This window comes from Mytilus edulis, chromosome 7, assembly GCF_963676685.1.
Source record: "Mytilus edulis chromosome 7, xbMytEdul2.2, whole genome shotgun sequence".
In the NCBI taxonomy this organism is placed as follows: Eukaryota; Metazoa; Mollusca; class Bivalvia; order Mytilida; family Mytilidae; genus Mytilus; species Mytilus edulis.
Window position 1 is genome coordinate 45,113,447 of NC_092350.1, and position 26,492 is coordinate 45,139,938.

General features: G+C 34.2%; 2 protein-coding genes across 2 annotated transcripts; one reads left to right on the top strand and one right to left on the bottom strand.

The window, feature by feature from the left end:
* Positions 1-11,553: 11,553 nt before the first annotated feature.
* Positions 11,554-14,313, top strand: LOC139483149 (uncharacterized). The gene has a single exon (XM_071267184.1). The coding sequence runs from the start codon at positions 11,554-11,556 to the stop codon at positions 14,311-14,313; it is 2,760 nt and encodes a 919-aa protein (XP_071123285.1).
* A 1,728-nt stretch (positions 14,314-16,041) lies between these two features.
* Positions 16,042-17,837, bottom strand: LOC139482891 (uncharacterized). The gene has a single exon (XM_071266920.1). The coding sequence runs from the start codon at positions 17,790-17,792 to the stop codon at positions 16,104-16,106; it is 1,689 nt and encodes a 562-aa protein (XP_071123021.1). The 5' UTR covers positions 17,793-17,837; the 3' UTR covers positions 16,042-16,103.
* Between the last annotated feature and the right edge of the window lie 8,655 nt (positions 17,838-26,492).

Sequence of the window (26,492 nt, forward strand, 5' to 3'; positions counted from 1 at the left end):
TATTCTGCAAAGAAAACATCGAAAACTGATTTAAATATAAATAAATTCACAGACTCGTCAGACCTGTTTTATTTTGAACTTTCATTCACGATTCTTGAAACACGTTGATTCTAAAGTTCTATGGACAATACCAAGAAAAATGCTGTTATGCAAAAATCTGTAATGTTAAAGACATAGAGATTAACAAATTTAACATTATTAAGTAATAAAATATATTTTGCATATTTTCAACAAATATTAACTTTTTATATAGAGAAGTATATGATATAACCATTTTTCATCAGCTGTATAAAGAACACCTTTAAATGTTTCGTCTTTTATAAAAGAAACAAATACGTAACTAGAGGTAAAATAATGTCTATCGTTCAACATGTTCAAATTGCATCTTTACATAACATACAGTTATGAACACTTATGGTACTACATTATATCGATACGTTTATTTTGAAATTGCACATTGCCAATCTTTTCTCACACTCTTTATGAAATCCATACACTAAATCCGATGGATGTGAACTGGTTTTATATTTAATATGCTTATAAGATCTTAAAAAAAACAACATTATACTGTTTTGCAAATTGTGACTACTCTAAACAAGAGTGAACACGATAAAATGTCTCGACTTCTTTACTAATCATTGATATTATGTAGATAATCCTAAATATAAAGCTTTATTACAACTGTCACATAAACTTAACATTGACCAATGAACCATATGAAAATGAGGTCAAGGTCAGATCGACAATGCCAGGCAGACATGTACAGCTGACAATTCTTCCATACAACAAATATAGTTGACCTATTGCTTATAGATTAAGAAAAACAGACCAAAACACAAAAACTTAACACTGAGCAATGAACCGTGAAAAGGAGGTCATGGTCAAATAAAACTTGCGCAACTGACAATAAGATCATAAAATATTTCCATACACCAAATATAGTTGATCTATTGCATATACAATTAGAAAAAAAACACCAAAGCTCAAAAACTTAACTTTGAACAATGAACCATTAAAATGAGGTCAAGGTCAGATGACACCTGGCAGCTAGACATGTACACCTTACAATTATTCCATACACCAAATATGTTAGACCTATTGCATACAGTATAAGAAAAACAGACCAAAACACAAAAACTTAACTATAACCACTGAACCATGAAAATAAGGTCAAGGACATTGGACATGTGACTGACGGAAACTTCGTAACATGAGGCATCTATATACAAAGTATGAGGTCGAGGTCAAGTGAAAGCTGTCTGATGGGCATGAAGACCTTGCAAGGTACGCACATACCAAATATAGTTATCCTATTACTTATAATAAGAGAGAATTTCACATTACAAAAAATCTTAACTTTTTTTCAAGTAGTCACTGAACCATGAAAATGAGGTCAAGGACATTGGACATGTGACTGACGGAAACTTCGTAACATGAGGCATCTATATACAAAGTATGAAGCATCCAGGTCTTCCACCTTCTAAAATATAAAGCTTTTAAGAAGTGAGCTAACACCGCCGCCGCCGCCGCCGCCGCCGGATCACTATCCCTATGTCGAGCTTTCTGCAACTAAAGTCGCAGACTCGACAAAAAAAATCAGGATATTTCATTCGCAACTTCATTCTAAAGTAGTTTCCCATATGCAACTTAATCTGGTTTATTTGTGTATGAATGAAAAAGGAGTGGTTTATACGTCAATGATACAGTAACGAGGGAATTAAAGAAAAGACACCTAAAGCCTTAATAAGATCTCAACAATAGATATGCAAAAAATTAAAACAACGCTTTATAAATTTCATTCGTCCAAAGCACTTTTTAGATTAACCTTCACTAAAAACGTTCAAAGTCGAATATTTGAAAGCCAAGGGTGTATAAGAACCGAAACCGTCGAAGAGCTATTTGACCCAAAAAAAAACTATAAAATAGCTAAGCCACCTAAGAATGCCTGAGGGATTTGGAACCTTGGATTCTTTAAAATTTCCTTTATAAGCGTACAATTTTAGAAAGGTTTGTTATAAGTCAGGTAAAGCTTTTAATAGCTCAGAGTCGTCAAAAGTTTAGAATAAATCAACAGTGACTATCAAACATATTCTATCAACACTAAATTGACTTAAAACAGAAAACATGAACATATGACAAAACGCAACTACTAAAAGCACTGAGCTGTACCAAGTCAGAAGAACCTTTCAAAGGTGCATGACTTGGTACAGCTCAAAAATTGAAACAATACAAAAGTTATAATGTGTCTTTAGAGGCAGGATCGTATGTAAGTATTAAGTATGTGAAAACCGAATATATTCGCTGAAAAATAAATATTGATTCCCAAAGCACAGCCTGTATTTAGTTTCAATTGTAAATTGGTGAATGTAAATAACTTTGAGAAGACTTGCTGTGTTGCCCCTGTGTTTCGCAGGACCATACACATCCAATATGAATTCGGTTCCTTACTTGGAAGCAGAAGAAGAAGACGTTGATTTGAAATCTTATTCATATTGACTCAATTAATTGTAGATCTTGTTTTGCTGATCATTTTTGCCGTTCAGTGTTTTAGTCAACTTAAAGTTTTAAATAATTAATTGAAAACACAAAGATATGTCATGATTTGGCTTATATAAAGTCATCAGACGATTTCGGAAATTTTATCTATTTGTAGATTTTATTTTGCTTATCAGTTTTTTTATCATTTAAAGTTCATCTCTATAGATCTACAATAGTTTCAGGTAAAAAACAAAGAGTAAAATCGTCTATCAAGGGCAACAACTCTTATATAGAGTCAACTGACAATTGTATTGGCATAAGATATAGATCGTATTTGCTGATAATTTTGCTGTAAATAGTTTTTCGCTATCTACTATCGTTTCTGCATAAACATAACTAGGGGCTCTGAAGATCCTGTGTCGAACACCTTAGTTTGTGTGCATCTTCTACAAAGGACACTCTCCAATGTTGTACAAATGTTGTAGACGAGAATGAAATTCATGACAAAACTCTCTGTTGATTCTCGTATTGCTGATCATTTAGTATGTTTAGCTTCTCTATATCTTCTTTAGATTTTGCTCAAAACACAATAATTTAATTTTGGATGTAACGCATCTTCTGATTGACTGACAGTGTTTTGTCTATCAGCTCAAAGACATAATTTTTTCATGTAACGGTAAAGTCATCATTTTCATGATTTACTCTGGCTTAAAATGGAATTTAGAATTAAATTATAAGAAATGACTGTAATATGTTTTCTGTTTATGTAGAAATAACATCCAAAATGTGGTGCACATTGAATAACCCTTGTAGCGTGTTATTTTAAAGTGTGCACCACATTTTTGATGTTATTTCGAATAGAAAAAAATATTACAGTCATTCCTTAAATAGAAGGTAAAGACAAACCTTATTTAAGGGAAATCACTCCTATAAAGAGTTACTACTAGTCTTTTTACTATATCGGGAAAATTTAACTTGTAAGCATATCTTGCCTTGCTGATTATTTTTGTGAATACAAGTCACGGTCTATCTATTTACTATTTTTGTATCATATATAGCAAAATGCAAACAATGTGGTAAAACTCTTCATTAAAGGGCAATAAATCCAATAAGGAGTCGTCGGACGATTTCCACGTTCGTCTAAATTGTAGATCTTGTCAGTTTTGCCTATTTAAGATTCTATCTATCTGTTATAATTTTTAAGATAAAAAGCAAGAACGCAAAATATTAGTTAAAATCGTCTTCAGTGGGCCATTACACTAATAAGGAGTCGACTGACGATTTTGACCATGTAACACTTGTTTGTAGAACTTGTCTTGCTGATATTTTTTGCAGTTTAAAGTTTTTCTCTCTATCTTTCATAGTTTCAAGATAATAGGCAAAATGCGAAAATTATAATATAATGGGCAATAACTTATATCAGAAGTCGTCTGACAGTTTCCATATTTAAATACAATTGGTAGAGCTAAACATTCTGAATATTTCTGCTAAGTCAGATTTTCTCTATTAAAAACGTTTTTCAAAATAATAGACAAAACTTGCATTTAACCCCTCTGTTCTATTTTTTTTTTTTTTGTCGTTGGCCATCTTGATTAAAAGGCAGGGTCATTGGACACATTTTTTAAATTAGATAACCCAATAATGATGGTGGCCAAGTTTGATAAAATTTGGCCCGGTAGTTTCAGAAGAGAGAATTTATGTAAAAGTAAGCATATGACTCTGCTCTAGCAACTGCTCTAGTTCATTACTTTAGGAATATTTAATTGAAGTCTGGAGCTGGCATGTCAGTTAACTGCTAGTAGTCTGTTATTATTTATGTCTTATTGTCATTTTGTTTATTTTCTTTGGTTACATCTTCTGACATCAGACTCGGACTTCTCTTGAACTGAATTTTAATGTGCGTATTGTTATGCGTTTACTCTTCTACATTGGCTAGAGGTATAGGGGGAGGGTTGAGATCTCATAAACATGTTTAACCCCGCCGCATTTTTGCGCCTGTCCCAAATCAGGAGCCTCTGGCCTTTGTTAGTCTTGTATTATTTTAATTTTAGTTTCTTGTGTACAATTTGGAAATTAGTATGGCGTTCATTATCACTGAACTAGTATATATTTGTTTAGGGGCCAGCTGAAGGACGGGAATTTCTCGCTACATTGAAAACCTGTTGGTGACCTTCTGTTGTTGTTTTTTTCTATGGTCGGGTTGTTGTCTCTTTGGCACATTCCCCATTTCCATTCTCAATTTTATATGACGACGGACGACGACGAAGGACGACGACGCGACGACGACGAAGGACAACGACGCGACGACGGACGACGACGGTCGACGAACGACAAGTGGATCAAGATAGTATTTCGAGGGCAATACATCCTATACAAATCGACTGACAATTTTGCTCATTTTGCGCTATGTGTAGATCTTATTTGGCTGAGCATTTTTGCCAATAACAATTTTTCTCTATTCTGTCCACAGGCACTTGTTTCTGTCAATGGGGTTTTTTACTATCCACACTCGTAATTACAGACAATTGAAAATAAAAGAGAGACGAACGATACCAAAGGGATATCAAAACTCATAAGTCGAAAACAAACTAAAAAAAAGTGATAAGAATAGTTAAAACTGACACTTCTGGCTAGGTTAGCTAAACATGTTTGTTAACCTTATAGAATTCAAATTCTATATGGAGTGTCATTCACCTCATGCTATAAGAAAAGAAGAAATGGTTGCAGGAAATAACAAGATGTATTTTTTAGACTTTTTACAGGGAATTGTGTTATGGGAGGCGACACATAAAATGAAAGGTTCGAGCTTCATTCTACTTGATTTGACAACTCCGGAGAATGGGGTTCCAACCCTCACATACGCTGTTCCTTCTCGAGGTGCACACATTTATAATAGGTGAAATGGGAAAGCTGTCCCTTCTCCATCTTTCAAGATCTATCATTTTAACTTAATCAAGCGAGGGCTGTTCTTCAATTGTATATGCATACAATTAATTTAAATTACCTTTTCTCTCCATGAGACTCTAAAAAAATTAATCACCCTTAAATTTGAATAATAAACTGTTTACCAAATCATTATTTTACACTCAGTTCTGATTCTTGTCAGATCAAATCGACGGACATTCTCTGAAAACGAAAGTGAAAAACAAATTGTAATTAAAATTCAGCTGGAACACAGTTGTGATAAAATGTTTTATAATTCAAATTGTCAATCTTTAATATAATTGTTTTGGCTAATATTATTAAAACACCCTACTTTAAAAGTTGTCATGATTCTTTTGTATTTTTATATATAGATATATACCCTACTAAACAGGAAGGTGAACTGTCATGTGACTGAATTGGTCGTCAAAGAATTGTAAAGTAATACTATACATATCCTTGATAGTTTGAATGAGGCTATTTAATTGATAAAAAGTCCATGTTCCATGATTGCAATCCCATTTTTACTATAAATGTGTCATACACTTACGAAATTGTCAAATCCGTCAAATCTCGTCCACTATAACATGCTAGCACCTTTTTAGGCTTTGAATAGGCAGATATACTGTTAGTCATGTTAAAAGTGAAAATGTGGCCTACGGAAAGAAATATCTATCCGAATATTAAGACTTTTCCGTGTGATTTTTATCAATCCTATAGTTTAATTATTCTTCAGGGCAATATGTGATTAGCTCTATTGGGTTCGCTGCATATTCTTACACCACAACAGTATGACACCTCATTAGTCTGACATCCAAATAGTCCGACTTCCAAAAAGTCCGTCACAAGTCGTAATTGAAAATCTAATTCGTAGAATCAATAGACTTGAATATAAAGGATGGAAAAAAATGTCAGCACTTCTAATCAGGTATGTAGGAAATACCATGATAATATAAATAAAAGGCAATCGACATATTTGCCACATTTTATGTACTAAAATGTGTGACCTTGCTATTTAACGAAATAGCTCGCTGCTAAAAAGAAAATTTCATTGATTGATTGACGTTTGACTACGTCCAGTGGAAAACATTTCATGCATGTTCAAGAAGAGAATAAATTATCAATTGATATAATAGGTAGGACCTTTATAAGGGAATCAACCGGAATAAGGCGCGACATTTGGACTGACACTGGAAAATGAGGGTATATCAGAGAGAGACAAATATCAAGCCTTGCAACAGTCTACCAACGGACTACTCAAAAGTTGGTACTGAACTCTCTCTTCTTGGGGCATCATATTTGTTGTTTCAATTATGACCGGACGTGGCTGCATACTTGCCGGTCGGGAAAAGGGCCAAAAGTGAAGTTTTGTGTAAACCATTGTCGCCCTTGGGGTGAATGTAACAGTCTCGCGTCGTAATAAGGAAAATCTCAATATACTCTCCAAAAAGATCAAAACTGAAAAGATGTAATTTATTATGAAAAGAAACATAACCTTCGCTAAACTTGATCGAAATCTTTATGAAAAAAAGGATCGTCAAAATATCCACGATTATATTTTATTCTTTCTGGAATAATGTTTATCAGTTGGGAAACTCGTAAAAAACGGATGTCATTTGCTGTCAACATGGGATAACAGCGAATATTTATTATACATTCGCAACTGGACGTTATGCAAAACAAAATACTTAGTACCAGGCGTGTTAGAATGGCTACGAGCGTACTTTAAAAGCAGTGATCTACGTTTTTATATTCTTAAAAATAAAAATTCTTAAACACAAAATAAAACTGTAACGGTATTCTATTCTTTCCAGATAAACAAATAATCGATTATCGGTCGACATGTTGATCTGTTGAGCAGCATAGGCAAATAATTATGTTACAAGACATTGGATCAATGACACGGAAATAACGTTTTTAAGCGTAAAGAAATGTTACATACAGAATATATCTGTATAGCGTGCTGATAATAACGTGCGTATTGTTCCCACGCCGAGTGTATCAGGTTGTTTGTTTTTGCTTCTTAATTTCGTTTGTATGGCATAGTTGTAGGAATCCTGATGTCTTAAACAGACCTAAAATCATTTTTGTAACAACCTTATATCCTCCTGTACTACACGAGAAGAACCCGAAACCACTGATGCGGTTGTATATGGTAATAATCTGGACAATGTAACCAGAGAAAACAAATCATGTACATGTATGCCTCCTATTTCGGAATTGGAAACGACTGTGTTTAATCCTAAAATATGCTTGTTCTTTCCAATATTTCAGAATTATTTTATCTTTTGACGTAGACTTAGTTTTTGGCATGTTGGTATGTCACCATAAGTCATGTGCGGCTTTTCATTATAACTAATGCATAGCATCGAACTTTTACAATGTGTAAAATCATTAATATCTTCTCAAGAATTCTGTCCTAGCCTGTAATCTAATGACTTATTCGCATTGTGCATGTTAACGTTCATCTGAATTAACCTTGGTAATATCAATTTGAGTGAACGGACACGGGTGCCAAAACATTGGAATATAAGGAAGGATAGCGGGAGTACGGGTTGAGGGAATCGGGAGTTAATGGAAGAACCGGGGGAAGACAGGGAGTATATTTCAAGAGTGAGCATAAAAAACATTCTATAAACATATATACATTGGTTTTCTGAATTTAACAGAAAAAAATCAATGATATTCTATCAGCACCAGTTTCTCCAAACAAAGAAACACGTTAAGATATGACATAAAACAACTTCTGAGTGACAGGGTAATTGACTTGTGGCAGGCACAATGGAAATGAGTTTTTTTGTACTCATTGTCCTTCAATGTCAAAATGTTTAAGCCTTCTAATTATTTCGACTTCACCGCCACTAATGGGTTTCATTCAACCGACACTAACGTCTGGTGTACTTTGATATAAGCATGATATCAATAATCAGTTTTTACGGGTGCGGGAGTTTCTCGCTGCATTGAAGACCCATTGGAGGACTTCGGCTGTTGTCTGCTCTTTGGTCGGGTTATGATCTCTTTGACACATCTCCCATTTCCATTCTCAATTTTACCCAAATGACAAATATAAAACAATTCGAACGAGAATACTAACGGCCAAATTAATGTACCAAAAAACATGATGAACGAAAAACCAATATGTAACACAGCAACAAAAGACAACCATTGAATTACAGTTTCCTTGCTTGGAATAGGCACATACATACGGAATGTGACGGGTTAAAAACACGCGAGCGTGATCACAACACTCCCACTAAATGTGAAAGTGGTATAACAGTACAACATAAGAAAGAACTATACAAATTAGTTGAAAAAGTCTTAACTCTTCAAATGGATACAAATAAAAATTCATCTTAGAAAAACTCAGAGTAGATGTGGCCAGGTACTCGTACATCCCAACAACAAAAAGACACTAGGTACATATCTGAGAGTTCTTGCAGTTACTGGCAGCTATTTCAAAGCCAATATCAACAAATAAAAAATGCATGCATAAATTATCAATCAGTCTTTTATGCTTTGTCTTTATGCCCTTTTGTGTGTCTTTGTTACATATTTGTGTGGTTTTTTTTATAGTGATTAAGAAACAATGTTGACTGTTGTGGCTCTTTTTTTTTTACATTTTACCTATTATGTCTATTTGTTTTGTTCACACATCGTGGTCAATATCATGGAGTTTTATGCGAATGACATGCAAGTGAAAGGTTTAGCTAGCTATTAAACCATGTTTAATCCACCATTTTCTTATGTACCAAGTCAGGAATATAAGTTGTTATCCATTAGTTTGATGTGTTTGAGCTTTTGATTTTGCCATTTGATAAACGACTTTCCGTTTTGAATTTTCCTCAGAGTTAGATATTTGTGTGCTTTACTTTTCAGTACACATCCAACATCCAATGTATAAAGACATCATAAACAGTCAGAGAAAAACATGACCTTGTGCAATGCCAAAATACAGATATCGACAGATTGTACATACATGAAAGTGCATATGAACATAACAATAATATTTAGTTTGTTTTTAATTTACCGTTAACAAAATCAATGTGCATATCAATAAAAAAAAATTATTCAGAGATGTAGTTACAGATTTTAGTAAGTAACCTTTTAGAATAAGTTTACTTGAAGGTTCGGTAAGTTGAACAGGATTGTTTCGAAATATCTGGGCACGGTAAACAATATTTTCGTAAAAATGAGAATGAGCTATCCCTTTTGAAATGTGTTTGTGCTTTTTGCCGTTATGTACGTTTTTTATGAGTTTTAGGCTTATCTGAACAGTTAAACCATTTACAAGTCGGAAGTTGCAACTGATTTTCCCTGTTTAAAATTATGTTGTGCTGTTATACCACAGTATCGGGTAAGGCGTTGATTACTAAAAAACATGTTTAACCATATCTTACTTTGGCACGAATCAGGCGACAGGATATCTGTGGTTGTCGTTGTTTACTATATTTCATATTTGTTCTTTTAAGTCAGATATTTTGTCATGAATCAGGACTTAATTTCTCGATTAATTTTTTTCAGATTAATTTAGCTTACTATTGTTGATTCATTTAAATGGGTACCAATTTTTGGGAGTGAGAAAACATCGCATTTTTGTGGTTATAATAGTCTATAGAAACTTTATAAGAGGGGGCGAAAGGTATCAGAGGGACAGTCAAACTCATAGATCAAAAGTAAACTGACAACGTCATGGCTAAAAATGAAAAAGACAAACAGACAAATAGTAGTATACATGCCACAACATAGAAAACTGAAGACTAAGCAACACTAACCCCAACAAAAACTGGGGGGATCTCAGGTGCTTCGGAAGGATAAGCAGATCCTCTTCGTTGAAGATTTAAATTTGTGGTTTGTTAATATCCACGATATACACTAAAATTATAATACCACGAATAATAAGGAATACAGTAAACTGCAATGAATCGTCAATAAGGACTAAAAATTAATTATTTTGTACTTAAGGATGTACACCTCTGAGGAGCCAAAAATTTCTAGAATTGTGATGATTTTGTATCTGTGGTTAAATTGTTTACATTGGTTACAGTTCGGCAGAAGCCTTATTTTATGCATTGTGTATATACTTTAATAAAACATAGAAAAGAGTAAGATGTTTCGCGGGTAAACTTTGGGTCAGGTCAAATATGAAGGGGTGTTCCAAAGGAAACTGTCAATACGAGTAATGAGACACTTTGGAAGAACACCCCTCCTATAATAATGGTACGGCTCCCATCGGGGTATATAAGCAGGAGAGAGTCCTAGCTCGGGGTCGATTGTTAGAAGTCTTCGTAGACTCAAGACCACGGTACGTTGATATTCGAGATCGCTCGCTCGTATATATTATATATTATTACTGAGTGTAATAAAGAACAGGTCGGTGCCTGTTATAAATACGGACTTGTACATTTACAAGCGGAACCGTATAGGACAAGTGTGAGTCTGTGTGACCACCTTGTAAAGTACATAATTGTACCAGAGGAACAAAGACGAAGTGTGTAAACTGGTAGGGTACATTATTGTACCAGGAGGACAAGTTTGTTCCTGACCCAGGACAAATTTGTAATAGTACAAATTTGTACCAGTTGTATATATATATATTAAAGTAGAATTGTTTATAGCTAGTTTATTAAAGATTGCAAAGAGCAGTTGTACATATTTTGGTTCATTGACGTTAATATTTGAATAACGATTATTTGTTATATGTTTTGTAAATAGAGCAATTTTGGATCCAGTATCAAACTGGTAACGGACTCATTCTAAAATAGAAACAGACACGCTTACCCTGTGTACACGTTACATAATTTGGTGGCTAGCGCTGGGATCCAAATAGTTCATTTTTAAATCCACAGTGAAAGATTATATCCAAATTCGATCATCTAATAAACTTATATCCAAACTGTCTTGTGAGAATTTACTGTTCACTTTTGCACAGATCATTTTTGTTCAAACTGTTCACTTTTGCACATATCAAAATTGTCCTGTTAACGTTTTAAATTTCCCACGGTTAAGTTACGATTATTATTTACATTAGGGATTAACGATCGATAGTGGTACAGGCATATTTTTTGATTGACATTTATTACATTGTACATTTATGACATTGTGTTGACATTATTATATTGTATGCATGGTTAAATCGCAAATTAAAGTACAAACATGTCTTTTGATGATACAATCGATGAGTACACAAAACAAATTTATGATATGGAAGAAGGAACAACTTATAGAAACAGTTTTGTTTCGTCAACACCAAAAGATCAGGGTGTTCGTCCAAAATATAATATTGTATCAAGAAATGATTCGGGTTTGGGACCAAGAGGGTCATCATTGTCAAGAAAGGAAGATGATGAAAAGGTTGATTTACCAACATTCAACAACTCGAATACGTACAAAACTGTAAAATTTCCCCAAATTGATTTGAGGGAAGGGGATACTTTGCCTTTACCCATAGACAATAGTTACATTAGGGAAATAGACGAAACTGACAAATCAAAGTACCGACATACTGGTAACACAGATAATTCTGGTGTGAAAATTAAACCATGTCACTATAACGGTAGCACATCATGGACGGACTATTTGTCCCATTTTGAAATGTGTGCACTTGTAAATAATTGGTCGGAAAATCGAAAAGGGTTATATTTGGCGGTATCGTTAATGGGACAAGCACAAGCTGTACTTGGAGATTTACCAAGTGAGAAAAGACAAAACTTTTCTGATTTAGTCAGCGCACTTGAAGAGCGATTCGCGCCTTCTAGTCAAACTGAGTTATATAGAGTTCAGTTTAAGGAGAGACGTCAAAAAGCCAGCGAATCACTTCCCGAATTAGGCCAGTCAATTCGGAGATTGTCCAACTTGGCATATCCTACTGCCCCATTAGACGTACGCGAAACTCTCGGGAAAGAGCAGTTTATTGACGCGCTCGTTGATTCGGAAATGCGACTCAGAATAAAACAATCGCGACCGAAAGGTTTAAATGATGCCGTAAGACTTGCTGTTGAACTAGAGGTGTACAATAAAGCCGAAAATAAAGTAAGAGAGGGACGAGGTTATTTACGGCAAACTTTGAACGATGACGAGTTAGGTAGGGAAGAAAAGATTACAAAAAGTGACTCACCAACGAAAGACATTGCATCATGGATGCAAACAATGGAGAAAAGTCTAAGTACTCTTACGACTGAAATGGCAAAATTAAAACTTAGTGGTACAAATAATAAAAAGAGATATACCCAAAGTAAGAGGACAAATAAGGGCTGTTACAATTGTGGCAAGTTTGGTCATTTAGCAAGAAACTGTCGCCTACCCCGAAGAAATCAGAACAATTATAATGGAAATAAGGGGGATGGGTCGGTCAAAACATTAATGAAAACTAGGAAACAAAATAACCGTAAGACAAATGAAGGTGCGGTTACAACAGCATCTGAAGATGCTGGTATGTATGTCAAACTAAATGTAGGAAACATTGAAGCCAAGTTTGTGGTTGATACAGGAGCAACTTTGACATTGGTATCTTCTAAGTTATACGATATGTTGACTCCATTAGATAAATCATATCTAAGCGAAGTTAAGACAACTGTTAGGTCAGTGTGTGGCAATAAGCTAGAGCTTCGTGGAAAAGGCAGGTTCAATCTGCATTTCGGTCCAAATATGTTGCAATCTGAAGCTGTTGTGACTGATCTGCAAGTTGATGGTATACTTGGTTTGGACTTCATGAAACGACATAATTGTTTAATTGATGTTAAGAATGGGCACTTTTGTATTGGGGATTTTAAGGTAGATTTGTGTTTTCAGGGATCAATAGGCTGTTACCGAGTGGTTGCTTCAGAAGCGGTTGTCATACCGCCAAGGTCAGAAATTGTCATTAATGGCACGGTTTGCTTAGCAGAAGGTCAGAAATTACCTGCTGACAATGCTTTGTTAGAAGCAAATGAGCATGCAGGGAAAGACTACATTTTAACTGCTAGAACGTTGGTAAGGTCAGGCGAAAAAGTCCCTGTTAGATTAATGAACACAGAACTAGATCCTAAGACAATCTATCCTGGTGCAACTATAGCCCAAATGTCTGGTGTTGAACAAGTACTAGATGGTAATATTAGTTCAAATGAACAGAAACATGACGGACTTAGAGCAGATTTACAAGATCTGTTAGACAGGACATCAGATGAATTGACTTCGAAAGACAAACAAAAAGTAAAATCTTTGTTGATAGAAAATCAGAACTTGTTTGCTTCTTCTGATGTTGACTTGGGAAGGACCAATCTTGTAAAACACGAAATCAATACGGGAAACGCAAGGCCATTTAAAGAACCACCTCGTCGTACACCATATCATTTGAACAAGGTAGTAAATGACAACCTTGACAAAATGTTACAAAAAGAGATTATTAAAGATATACCTGCACACAAGTGGGCTTGGGAGCTTAAAGAGAAGTTAGATCACTCCCACAGTTTTGTCAGAGGTAAAATAAAAGGGCAATTGGGAAGACAGAAACACTATCACGACCTCCAATTGTCATACCAAGATTTCAGAAAAGATGATGAGGTATACATCTATTTCCCAGTAAAGAAATCTGGGATGTCTTCAAAACTTACTAGTTTCTGGAAAGGTCCTTTCAAAATTCTCGACAAATATGGTGACCTTACATATAAAGTTGACTGTGGATACAGAGGGAAACCACAAGTCATACATGTCGATAGACTTAAGAAAAAGAACAAACAGACATTAAGGACAGAATCAGATAATAACACTTTTGTTCCATTAGACACTGAAAATGATACAGCTGAAAACGACTCTTATTCACAAGACATTGCTGTTCATGAGTCAACGTTGCCTGAGGAAGAAATGCAAGAAAGTAGTCACGAAGGGCGCAGCACAAGGCGAAAACCAGCTTGGATGGCAGATTACATTGTTAAATAGTTTTAGTATATTTAAATGAACAAAAATGTGTATATAGTACTTCTATGCTTTATCTGTTTAAAGGTTAGTTTTGGACATGCGGGACGCATGTGATTTTGAGGCGTGGGTTATGTGATGATTTTGTATCTGTGGTTAAATTGTTTACATTGGTTACAGTTCGGCAGAAGCCTTATTTTATGCATTGTATACTTTAATAAAACATAGAAAAGAGTAAGATGTTTCGCGGGTAAACTTTGGGTCAGGTCAAATATGAAGGGGTGTTCCAAAGGAAACTGTCAATACGAGTAATGAGACACTTTGGAAGAACACCCCTCCTATAATAATGGTACGGCTCCTATCGGGGTATATAAGCAGGAGAGAGTCCTAGCTCGGGGTCGATTGTTAGAAGTCTTCGTAGACTCAAGACCACGGTACGTTGATATTCGAGATCGCTCGCTCGTATATATTATATATTATTACTGAGTGTAATAAAGAACAGGTCGGTGCCTGTTATAAATACGGACTTGTACATTTACAAGCGGAACCGTATTGTACCGTATAGGACAAGTGTGAGTCTGTGTGACCACCTTGTAAAGTACATAATTGTACCAGAGGAACAAAGACGAAGTGTGTAAACTGGTAGGGTACATTATTGTACCAGGAGGACAAGTTTGTTCCTGACCCAGGACAAATTTGTAATAGTACAAATTTGTACCAGTTGTATATATATATATTAAAGTAGAATTGTTTATAGCTAGTTTATTAAAGATTGCAAAGAGCAGTTGTACATATTTTGGTTCATTGACGTTAATATTTGAATAACGATTATTTGTTATATGTTTTGTAAATAGAGCAATTTTGGATCCAGTATCAAACTGGTAACGGACTCATTCTAAAATAGAAACAGACACGCTTACCCTGTGTACACGTTACAGAATTAAACTTTTTTTCTAAACCTGATTTTTGGGTTTATATGACTGTAAATGCTTTTTCGTGTCAAATTTACCATGTTGTCAATTTTGTAAATTTGTGATTTTTCTCTGCATATTATTTCAACTTCATTGTTATAAATGATTGAAAAAAATACATATCTAAGAAATTTGAAAAGAAAAAGTTATATGCGATGTTTATGTTTCTGGTAAAATCAATTTCAGCTAAAAAGACCGACTTCATTAGTAATAAAATTTGGAAATTTCATTACTCCAAAACTACTTATTGGAAATACACAATACATTTACAGAGTTAAGTTTGATTATGATGATTATCAAATTCATTGCTATTTTCCACTTGTATCACATGTTTTGAAAATAATTCCAGAACAAGATTTCAATGAGACTGAATGAGACTGAAACGTCAGAAGAATACATCCTTAAATTATCACTCAGTTATTTAAGCAAACAAAAATACAATCTGAAAATGATAACAATGTGATAACATCAGTTCAATAAAGGAAAAATGGAGTTCAAATAAAATATAGACATTCCGTGATAAAGTTTGATCAGCAGAGCACTCTCAGTAGACATTTCATATAAAATAAGGAGACTTGGTACACTTTCTAATGAGATAGTTTACTACACAACTAAGACAAATGGACAGGGATTTGTACTATAGATCACCATGCTCAATCCAGCAATTTGAAAAACTCATGACTTTATATTATGTACAAACCAGTATATATTTATACTTTATTTTTAATATATACAAATATAAAAATTTACAATTTAACATGCTTCTAAGAATTGACATTGTAAATATTAATACACTTTCTACAATCACTGACTCTAACAGTACTAAAATCGATAGTTGTCAAATTATTTCAGATTGAACACGAACGCTTTTGCCACTCTATTTGCAACTAACATCTTACAACTTGATCTATTAACTTGTATCACTACTGGCTCTTCCAGTCCGTTCTCACTACTAAGAAGCTCTCTACAGTGCTTGCCATTGGGAGAGATAACAACTACATTGTTCGAGACTCCTCCTACTACGTACACATTTCCATCTCTGTCTACAGATATATCATAAGGAGCTTTGAGAACACTTCCATTTTTGAACACCCATCTTGTTTTCCCTTTAAAGTCAATGCAGGTTACACTATCTTCGTGACAGTCTGTATAGAAAATGTTGTCTCTAAATGTTGCAACATATGAGAAATTAGTTACTTCAGTTTTAGTAACATTGACAATGGATTCATCACCAAGCCTGATCATTTGTATTCCTTTCTTTCCAGCGCAATAAATCAACTTGTCTTCACTGTATCCTAATCCAGTGTTTTCTGAATTCACTTTCAATGTTTTCTTTTTTTTCCTTGCTTCTAAGTCGATTAAATCAATGTTAAGGGAGTCACTTTCATAACCTGATGTCACAGCAACTGAGTTATCCCCTATGTGAGTCACGTCGAATACATTTCTGAAATCTTTAATATCAAAATTCAGAGAACCATCTGACTTAAAAACTCTAATTAATTGTTTTGCAAAGCATGAGAGTACCATTCTACAATCAGACAGAAAAGAACACCCAGTGACAAAAGACAGTTTTGTATCTATTGTCTGCAGCAATTTAGGTTTCAGGCTATCGATAGTCATCGATGTTATAGCTAACATCGTCTGAGCTTGTCTATCCTTCTGTTTCAGGATTGGTATTTTGCATGGATTTGCTATCACCGCGACATCTCCAAATATTTGAATGTCAGATATCAAACCTTGCAATGACGGATTAATCTTGCACGAAAAGTCAACTTGTTTTGCACCATCACTTTTGACCATTGATTGGATGTACTTTTCTTCTGCTACGACATCTTTTTCTATATGTTTCAAAGCAAGGAAGGTTTGCAGCTCTGATGCATACTGCTTTATACTGCCAATATTTCTTTGGAGTTCTGCGATCTCTTTTTCCTTGTCTGTCATTGACTTCATTAATCGTCGTATTTTGTTACTTTTTTCTTTTTCTCTCGTTTTGAGATCTTTCAATATGGCATCCTGAAGTTTATCTAGATGAAGATTGATCCTAGCACGAGTTTCTAGAACCTCTTTTTCAATTTCTTTACACTTTTCCCCGATTGACGCCAAATTGTCCTCTCGGCTGATTCGAAGTCTTCTAAAGTTCTCTGCAATTTCTGACAAGGTCTGTTCGATTTCAGCAAAAGCATGCGAAGATTTGATGTTTCGTGTTATATCATCGATATCAGTCAATTCTTTACATTCAATGTGTGTATCCACTACACATTTTTTGCAGCACGGACAATCATGCTTTTTACAGAATATTACGTACTTTTCATTGTGCTTATCACAAGAACGTGTCAATTTTAACACTTCGTTTGGAAGTTTCCGGTACTCGGTAATAGATACAGTGTCATGATTTCTAGATCCTTTTGAAATACTATGATGGTCGTTACATCCTTCACACAGCCCTTCATCACATTCTGAACACCAGACAACAGATGGTTCTGTAATGTGGCGATAATCACAGACCCCACAAACACTCCAGTTACTTGCCATTATTCTGCAAAGAAAACATCGAAAACTAGTTTAAAGATATATGAATTCACAGACTCGTCAGACCTGCTTTATTTTGAACTTTCATCATCGATTCTTGAAACACACGTTGTTTCTACGGACAATGCCAAAAAAATGCTATTCGGCAAAAATTTGTAATAAATTAAAGACAAATTTATAGGGATTAACAAATTGAACATTATTTTAAAGTGCCAATCTGCCTAAGAATCAGGCAGTGGTGAAAACATGACAAACAAAAACCCACTCAAGTTGACATTTATTTATGTTCAAAATGTATAATAGTGCACAAATATAACATTCGTTTCCTTTTCCTGTTCTGGTAATTCAAGATATGATTTGGTTGAAATGCACTAGAAATTAACAATTAAGGGGAGCTAACTCTGTAAATTGCTATCATTCTAACCAAAATTTATTTAGAGATTTCTTGCATTACCAGACACGCAGAAATGATAGACCTACCAATTCTAACTCAGGATGAGGGTAACTTCATAATGGGATGGTTAGGTCGGTGGGTTTTTTTCGGCCATGATTGTTTTGATTTTTTGCCTGATTCTTACAAAGATTGGCACTTAAGTAATCAATATAATTTGCATTTATTCAACAAATATTAACCTTTTATATAGACAAGAATATGACTTAAACAATCTTCCTCAGCTTTATAACAAACATCGTCTGTTATAAAAGAAAACGATACGCAACTAGAGGCAAATAAGGAGTTTGTATACATTACATACAATAATGATCCAACACTTATGTCTACATCATATCGATACGTGTATTTTGCAATTGCACATTGTCATACTTTTTTCACACACTTTATGAAGTCTTTACACTTAATCCGTTGGATGTGAACTGAGTGATATTTCTTATTTTCATATTTTAATCTCCTTCTGATTCTGTTAGATGGCTGCTTGACAAATTTAGAATATTTCCTTTGTAAAATTTGTTTATCATACGCATCTTAATCTCATTCGTTTGCGTATGAATGAAAGGAATGTGGTTTATACGTCAATGAGACAGCAACCTGACGAAGGAATTACAAGCCGAATATTTGAAAGCCAAGGCTGTATTAAAACAGAAACCGTTGAAGAGCTATCTGACCAACAAATAAACAAGATACAAAAATAGCTAAGCCATCTAAGATCGCCTGATGGATTTGAAACCTTAGTTTGTCTATAATTTCTTTTATTAGCATACAGTTTTAAAAGGATATTTTATAAATCAGGTAAAGCTTTACATAGCTAAGAACCGAACAAAGTTGTGAACATGACGTTAACTGTCAATATAAAACGGACGGAAGGTACGGTAATGAAACATAACATTTGATATGTTATTGCTAGGAGATAATACCGTGTTCCTTTAACAAAAGATTGAAAACGTTTGACATCGAAATTCCGCTTGTTGAATGTATTTCCATCCGACACATGATCTTAATTTTTGTTTTTCAGTGTTCTTGCTCTTATCCATTTGGTTTTACTATAGCAGTATTTACTTGCATACGTGTTGCCCCTCTATTCTTATTTTTCACTTGGAATTAATTTCACATTGGGAGGACGTATTACATTCTGTTGCTGTAAGATCGTATAGATAGTAGCAAGATCATGTTAAATATCAAGGGGAAAAAAGTAAAAAATATTGCAGGCAATCAAATGGAAATCGTAAGCAGCGGAAAAGAAAAACTAGAGGCTCCAAAGAGATTGTGTCGCTCACCGTGGTATATGAACATATCAAACAAAGGACACCCTCCAACATTGTAGACGAGAAAACAGAGCTTCATGACAAAAAACCCTATTAAGGTAATATTTGTTTTTGTGATTTAAAGTGTTTATATATCTATTATATAATAAATCATATAAGGCATACCTTAAAATAAATATTTCGCTCTGAATAGCATGATAGTTTTCATGATAATAAGCAACAACAAAAAAAGTAAAATTTGTCCCTGAAGTATATGGACAATGGGTAAAGCTCATTATTCTGAACATGTTTGCTCCGTTCAGATTTTCTCTATTTATAATGGAACATAACGGTTCAAAAAAGTCGGACTGTTTTTCAAACAAAATATCCTAAGGATGATTGTGGTCAAGTTTAGTTAAATTTGTCCCTGTTTTTTCAGAGGAGAAGATTTTGTAAAAGATTAATAAATTGTTAATGAACAGCTGCACAATGAGCGGATGATACGCCCGTCGCCTTTTCAAAGAATAAAGTTCAATAACTTCTCAAAGTCATGTTAGAAATTCATGAAAAAATAATGGAAATTTATGTTAAAAGATATAAACCAGTCATCAAAGTTTCATGATAACTGCTCAAGCATTGACCGAAAACTGAAAAATACCCTCTTTTTATGAATACAATCACATAATTCTGAAACTTAAAATCCAAAAATTTATAAAAATCTAAAGGGAGCTTAACCCACGTCAAGAGATATAAACAATTCACCAAAGTTTCATGAAAACTGCTGAAAGCATTTTTGAGTTATTGTCCGAAAACTGGAAAATCCCCCTTTTTTAATGAAAAAACTAAAAACTCGGAAACTTAAAATCTTTATTTTTATAAAAAAAAATTGTAAGGGTTCCACGGAACCCGGTGTCTCGCCTACTTTTGCTGAAATCGCAGGCTCAACAAAAGTGAGGAAAAAAATCAATAAAAATATTCCTCTTTTGATTGTAATAAGCTTCTGTCCAAGTTTGGTAAAAATCCAGGATAGTTTTTGATTCTAATAAATGTTTTTAAAACTTTAACTGCAGACTGTATGTAATGTTAACTGGAAGAAAATGTAAGTCCATTTAAAAGTAAAATACGGAAAAAATGGATTTATTTTTTTACAAAATTTACTTCTGGATACTATCTTATGATCGTAAACAAGCTTCTGTCTAAGTTTGGTACAAACCCAGGATAGTTTAAGAAAGTTATTAAAATTTTAAAAACTTTAACCACAGAGTGAATGTAATGTTTCCCCACAGAAAAACTAAGTCCATTTAAAAGTAAAATACGGTAAAAATGGAATTTTATTTTTACAAAATTTACTTCTGGATACTATCTTATCAGTCGGAAACCAGGTTGAAATAGAACAAAAGAATCGAAGCTCTTTGTTAGATAAGGCGATAAATGTTTACTGTATTGTTTACTATAGTGACAAAATTTTAAAAAGTTAATAGAAACAAACAAAATTGCAATTTTCTTCTCAATTACGAGGTGTTTTATTTTAAAAACACCATTTGCATAAGTTTTCAATTTATCTAGTACATAGTTAAGCAGAACAATTAGATATCAAGTCGACGACATGGGTATCTTTCATGTTGGATGAAGAAAATGCATAACCTCCGATTTTTATGAAAAAATTACCACGGACGGCCGAAAACATATCAATCTATTAGTTCAGTAATTTTCGTGTCTGCCCTTCCATTATGTGACTGAAGAAAAAATTCCAAAAAATGGGTAACAATTGTATCGAAAAGAGAAAATCGAGTGCACCTTTTTATGTTAGGGCGTGTCAACTCAAGTTGAGTATTTTGTCTTGATATCGTACAAAATAAGAATATTTCATACATCGTCTCGCTTCAGATTCTATCATTTTTATATATTAAAGCTACAGGTTGACTTTATAACGCAAAAAAAATTACAGTACTAAAAGATCAAATATATGGATCAAGTGAAATACCTATCTAATGAGTCACAAAAACAGAGGTGTGTTCGAATAGCTATTTTTTTACTGAAAGTACTTGACGACAGTCTTTCAAGTTGGATGATGAAAATGCATATCTTCGAAAAATTCAAATTTTTTATGTGATTACTAGGGTTTATAGTCTTCATACACTAAAAAAAATCTAGTCTGCCCTTCCACGAAATATCTAATTAGAATTTTTTTAAATGTTTATGAATTTTCGAAAATTCCACCTGACAACCGATCAGACAATAGTTTTAAGTTGAATCAATGCAGACAAGATTATTAACTGATGCTCATTAGCTAGTTGATACATTTGTCTTTTAAAGTACAACTGACATATAAGGATCATAATGGTGCAATGTGGATAAATTTCTCGGTTTCCAAGAGCAATATTGGTAGCGCGTCATCCCTACAATGGCTTCCATTTCTACGATTGTGAAAATGAACTGGCGTAATGGGGGGATAATTTTAACGAAGTAGACTCCTGACTGTTATGATCATAAACAAGCTTCTTTCCAAGCTTGGTAGAAATCCAGTATAGTTTAAGAAAGTTATTAAAATTTCAAAAACTTTAACCACAGAGTGAATATTTGTGGACGCCGCCGACGACGACGACGACGCCGGAATGTAGGGTCGCTTAGTCTCGCTTTTTCGACTAAAGTCGAAGGCTCGACAAAAACGAAAGATAGATATAAACAATTCACCAAAGTTGTATGCGAATCGGTTCAAACGTTTGTGAGTTATTGTCCGACATGTTGACGACGGACGGACGGACCGACGGACAATGGTTAACCACAAAACGTACCGTAAACGGGCGTATAAAAATTGACTATAAAGGGCAATAACTCCTGTATGGGTCAATTGACCATTTTGGTCTTTTTCACCTATTTGTAGATTTTACTTTGCTGCGCATGATTGCTGTTTGTAGTTGATCTCTAGTATCTATGATAATATTGAAGATAATAATCAACCAGATGATATGCAGGGCGCAGCTTTATACGACCGCAGAGGTCGAACCCTAAACAGTTGAGCAAGTATGGACACAGCATTCAAGCTTGATACAGCTCTGAATTTAGATTGTGATTAAATAGTTGACACAGCATAGGTTTCTGACACAGAATGAATGTGGTCTAATGAACTTAAAAAAATAAATTTACCTATTATGGTCAATTATCCAAAATCTAAATACATGGTTATGGATTGATTCAGCCGATATCAAAGAATCCCAAGAATTCAATTTTTGATGAAATCAAACAAAGTTTAATTTTGGACCCTTTTGACCTCAATGTGGACCAATTTTATAATAGGGCCCAAAAATCAAAAATCTTAATACATGGTTAGATTTAGCATATCAAAGAGGGACGAAGATACCGGAGGGAGAGTCAAACTTATAGAAAGAAAATAAACTGACAACGCCATGGCTAGAAATAAAAGACAAACATACAAATAATAGTACAGAAGACACAACATAGAAAACTAAACACTAAGCAACACGAACCCCACCAAAAACTTGGGGTGATCTCAGGTGCTCCGGAAGGGTAAGCAGATCCTGCTCCACATGTGGCATCCGTCGTGTTGCTTAGGTAGCACTCCACAGTTAGGTGTGTAGTTTCGCATTTTGGCCCCTGTGGATTTTTCAAATATGAGAGCTAGTGTGCAATAAAATTCATTTTTGGATAGCTGAGTATTAAAATAGCCTTTGTATTGGGTTTATATGAACATCAAGAGTATGTAATGTATGTAATATAGGCTGTTTTCTGTATGACAGTCCGTATTTGCATGTCCCTACCATACATTGGTCCGGCAATTATTGTAATGTTTTTTTTCCAACTTTTTATCGCACGAACTTTGTGATTGGATTTTACGAAAAAATGAGGCGAAAGACACCCATTTTTTATTTGATCATTAGGAAGATTTATGAAAACAGTTTCTAAAAAGGTATTACTCAAAAGCATTGAAATTCTAGTTTGATCCACATTTTGGGGGGATATGTGACATGTCCACCCCCTTTTTTGCAATATTTTATGGTAAATAAATGCAGAATGTTGCCATGGATACACATAAAAGGAATTTATTTTCACTCTTTTAACTTTTGAAAATCAAATCTATGGAATATACTGATTACATACATATGCACATGTACAACACAAACAGTTAGGTTAATGTATTAGAAATCCAGGAATAGGAGATGATAAAACATTTTGTGGCTCATTTTTAATTTTATTTTCTAACTGTGGAGTGCTACCTTATGTTATTAAAAATCTGGTAAATAGTCTAATTCGGTAGGATACATCCGTGAAAAGAGAAAGGGTATTGTAGTTACGACATAAGGAACATATCCGATATCATCTGTGAAACGGTTATTCCATAACGGTCAACCAACTCGTTATGGCGTCCGTAAAATTTACGAAGGGAACTTCACCATTTGGAACTATTGGTTTAATAGCTTTCTTGTGAGTAGCAATCCTCGATTAAGGAAATAATGATAGGAAATACAAGCCCGGGAATATCGTATCAAGTGGGAGTTATATACTCCGTATGCAGGCGCTGCTGGAATGTTGCTACATAGAAATGGAAAGTTCACAATTGGGAAGCTTAAATCATTTCTTTTGTCGTAAAGTTTTGTTTTCAACCAACCCTCATTGTCAGTTTCTAGATGTAAGTCAAGATATGAGGCAGACTTAGCTGTATCTGTAGTATCCTTTATCTCCAGATGAAATCAAACAATGTTTAATTTTGGACCTTTTTGACCGCATGTGGAACAATTTAAAAACGGGGAATAAAAGAATAAAATCCCATTGAAATTGGTTAAAAAATAAGCAATTTATACCAAGTACATGTATTAGAAAAGTACTGTTTTTGGCCCCTTTTTGGCTCTAAATTACCAAACAGTTTTGGCCATAACCCCCAAAATCAATCCCAACCTTTCTTTTTTGGAATGGAAATGTTAGATCAAGACGGACCAGGGGCGGATCCAGGATTTTGGAAAGGGGGCGAAGTTTTTAAAGTTCGCCTGGCGGAGCGAGGCGAAAAAAATTTGGGATCTTTTTTGGGGATAGAAATATAAAATATGTGTAATATGCACTTTTTTAACGGTTCCTGGCGTGGGGCATGTATATTTTGTAGTTGCTGTAAAGTGTAAGGGTTGGACATTTTCGATGCTGTATTATCTCTATCAATTGTCTATCATAAAATGATAGTATGGATCCAAAGCTATGTACTGATAAATTTGATGTGGGACTTGTCAGTAAAAAATAGACATTGAAAATTATCGCCGTTTTGTTGTAAGTTTAGTTATCATATCCTCACAGATTTCTTGTTGTAAACAAGATATACGCCGGGCTATTCAATAAAACTTACAATACGACCGACACCAGTTTAAAAAGACAAACACGCAATTTTTATCAAAATTTAAGAGCAGTGAGGGTTTCCAAATCAACCAAAATCTACGAATGCGTCTGAAATGACAACGAATTTATGAATGACGGTCGACAAATTGAGACATAAAAGCCACACCTAGCAGGCAGGTTGCAGTCTGAACTTGAAAAAAGTATTTAATAATTCAGTTCGGTGAAACAGACATTCCGGTCACACATGCAAACCCCTGCCACAAAAAAAAGTGCCCGTTTTTATTCATCATGTTCAATTAATGCTAAATAATTCTGTTGGAAATTTTCGTTTCTAATAGCAAAAACAGTGGACAAGATTATTGTTTTCAATCCAGTTACGGCCAAAATTTTTGTTTAAGGCAAAAATCAGTCATTTTTTTCTCTCAAATATCTCAGACTGTCTCCTCAAATCAAATGGTTCGTACCTTAGACTTAAAATATATCTGGAACTTATACTGACTGTAGATCATAATTCAGCTATGTTATTTTAAAACAGGCTGGGGCGTTTAAGGTTAAACATGTTTTCGTAGGTAAATAATATTGCCGTGGAACTTTTTTCATGATAGTCTATAGAGAATTACTTTCTGTTTGGTAGAATAGTGAAATAGCAGTTTTCAAAACACGTTCTTGCTCAATCCTATGTCGCTTTGAAGGTGTAATGATTGTCATCCTCAGCCTAAGCAAATTAATGTGTTATTGTAAAGATATGAATTTCAAAATGACTGAGCGACGTTTTTTCGACGCACTGGTCAACTCCACTATAGCGAATCACATGAATCGACAATCAGTAAATTCCAGCGAAAAGTATTTTTATAAGTAAAGAATTGTCGCATAAAAATTAAATACTAGAGTACACGGGAAATTGCAAAGTTCACGAAGTCTAGTCTGATTAATCATTTTACAAAAAAAAAAGAAAGTCCGAGCAAAAGGGACGCCCTCTACGCCCCCTCTGGATCCGTCACTGCGGACGTTCTCTGAAAACGAAAGTGAAAACAAAATTGTAATAAAAATTTAGTTGGAAAACAGGTATAGCTCAGAGAGGTATTATCTAGTTGTGATTTAACTGGCTTATAATTCAAATTGTCAGTTTTTCAAAATAATTGTTTTGGCTAATTTTATTAAAATACCTTACCTTAAATTGTTGAATTGTCATGATTCCTTTTGTGCGTGTGTATCTGTATAGTTATCTACCTTACGGTGAATTGTCATGTGACTTATTTTGGTAGTCAAGGAATTGTATTACCTTGGACTATTAATAGACTATACTAGTAGTCCAAGGTAATAAAATTAATGTACAAATCCCTGATCATTTGAATTGGGCTATTTTAAACAGTCCATGTTACTATTACGAATTTTGTAATTCCATGTTACTATATAAAAGTGTAAAACATTTAAGAAATAGATAGTGTCAAATCCCGCACACTAAACCGTGTTCCTACCTTTATTTGGCTTTGTAAAGGCAGATATAGTTTGTCATGTTAAAATTCTTACTTTTGTCGTACTTGACTTTCAGCCTATGTCGTCTGGACTTTAGCTGGCCTGGTAAAAACGAAGAATTCAAAATAACTAGATTTTATTATATTACTGAAATCTCATGGCAACTCTATATGATACAATTTCAAATAA

Excerpts from the sequence above, each read along its gene's own strand:
- LOC139483149 (XM_071267184.1), top strand. The coding sequence starts at position 11,554 with ATGTCTTTTGATGATACAATCGATGAGTACACAAAACAAATTTATGAT.
- LOC139482891 (XM_071266920.1), bottom strand. The coding sequence starts at position 17,792 with ATGGCAAGTAACTGGAGTGTTTGTGGGGTCTGTGATTATCGCCACATT.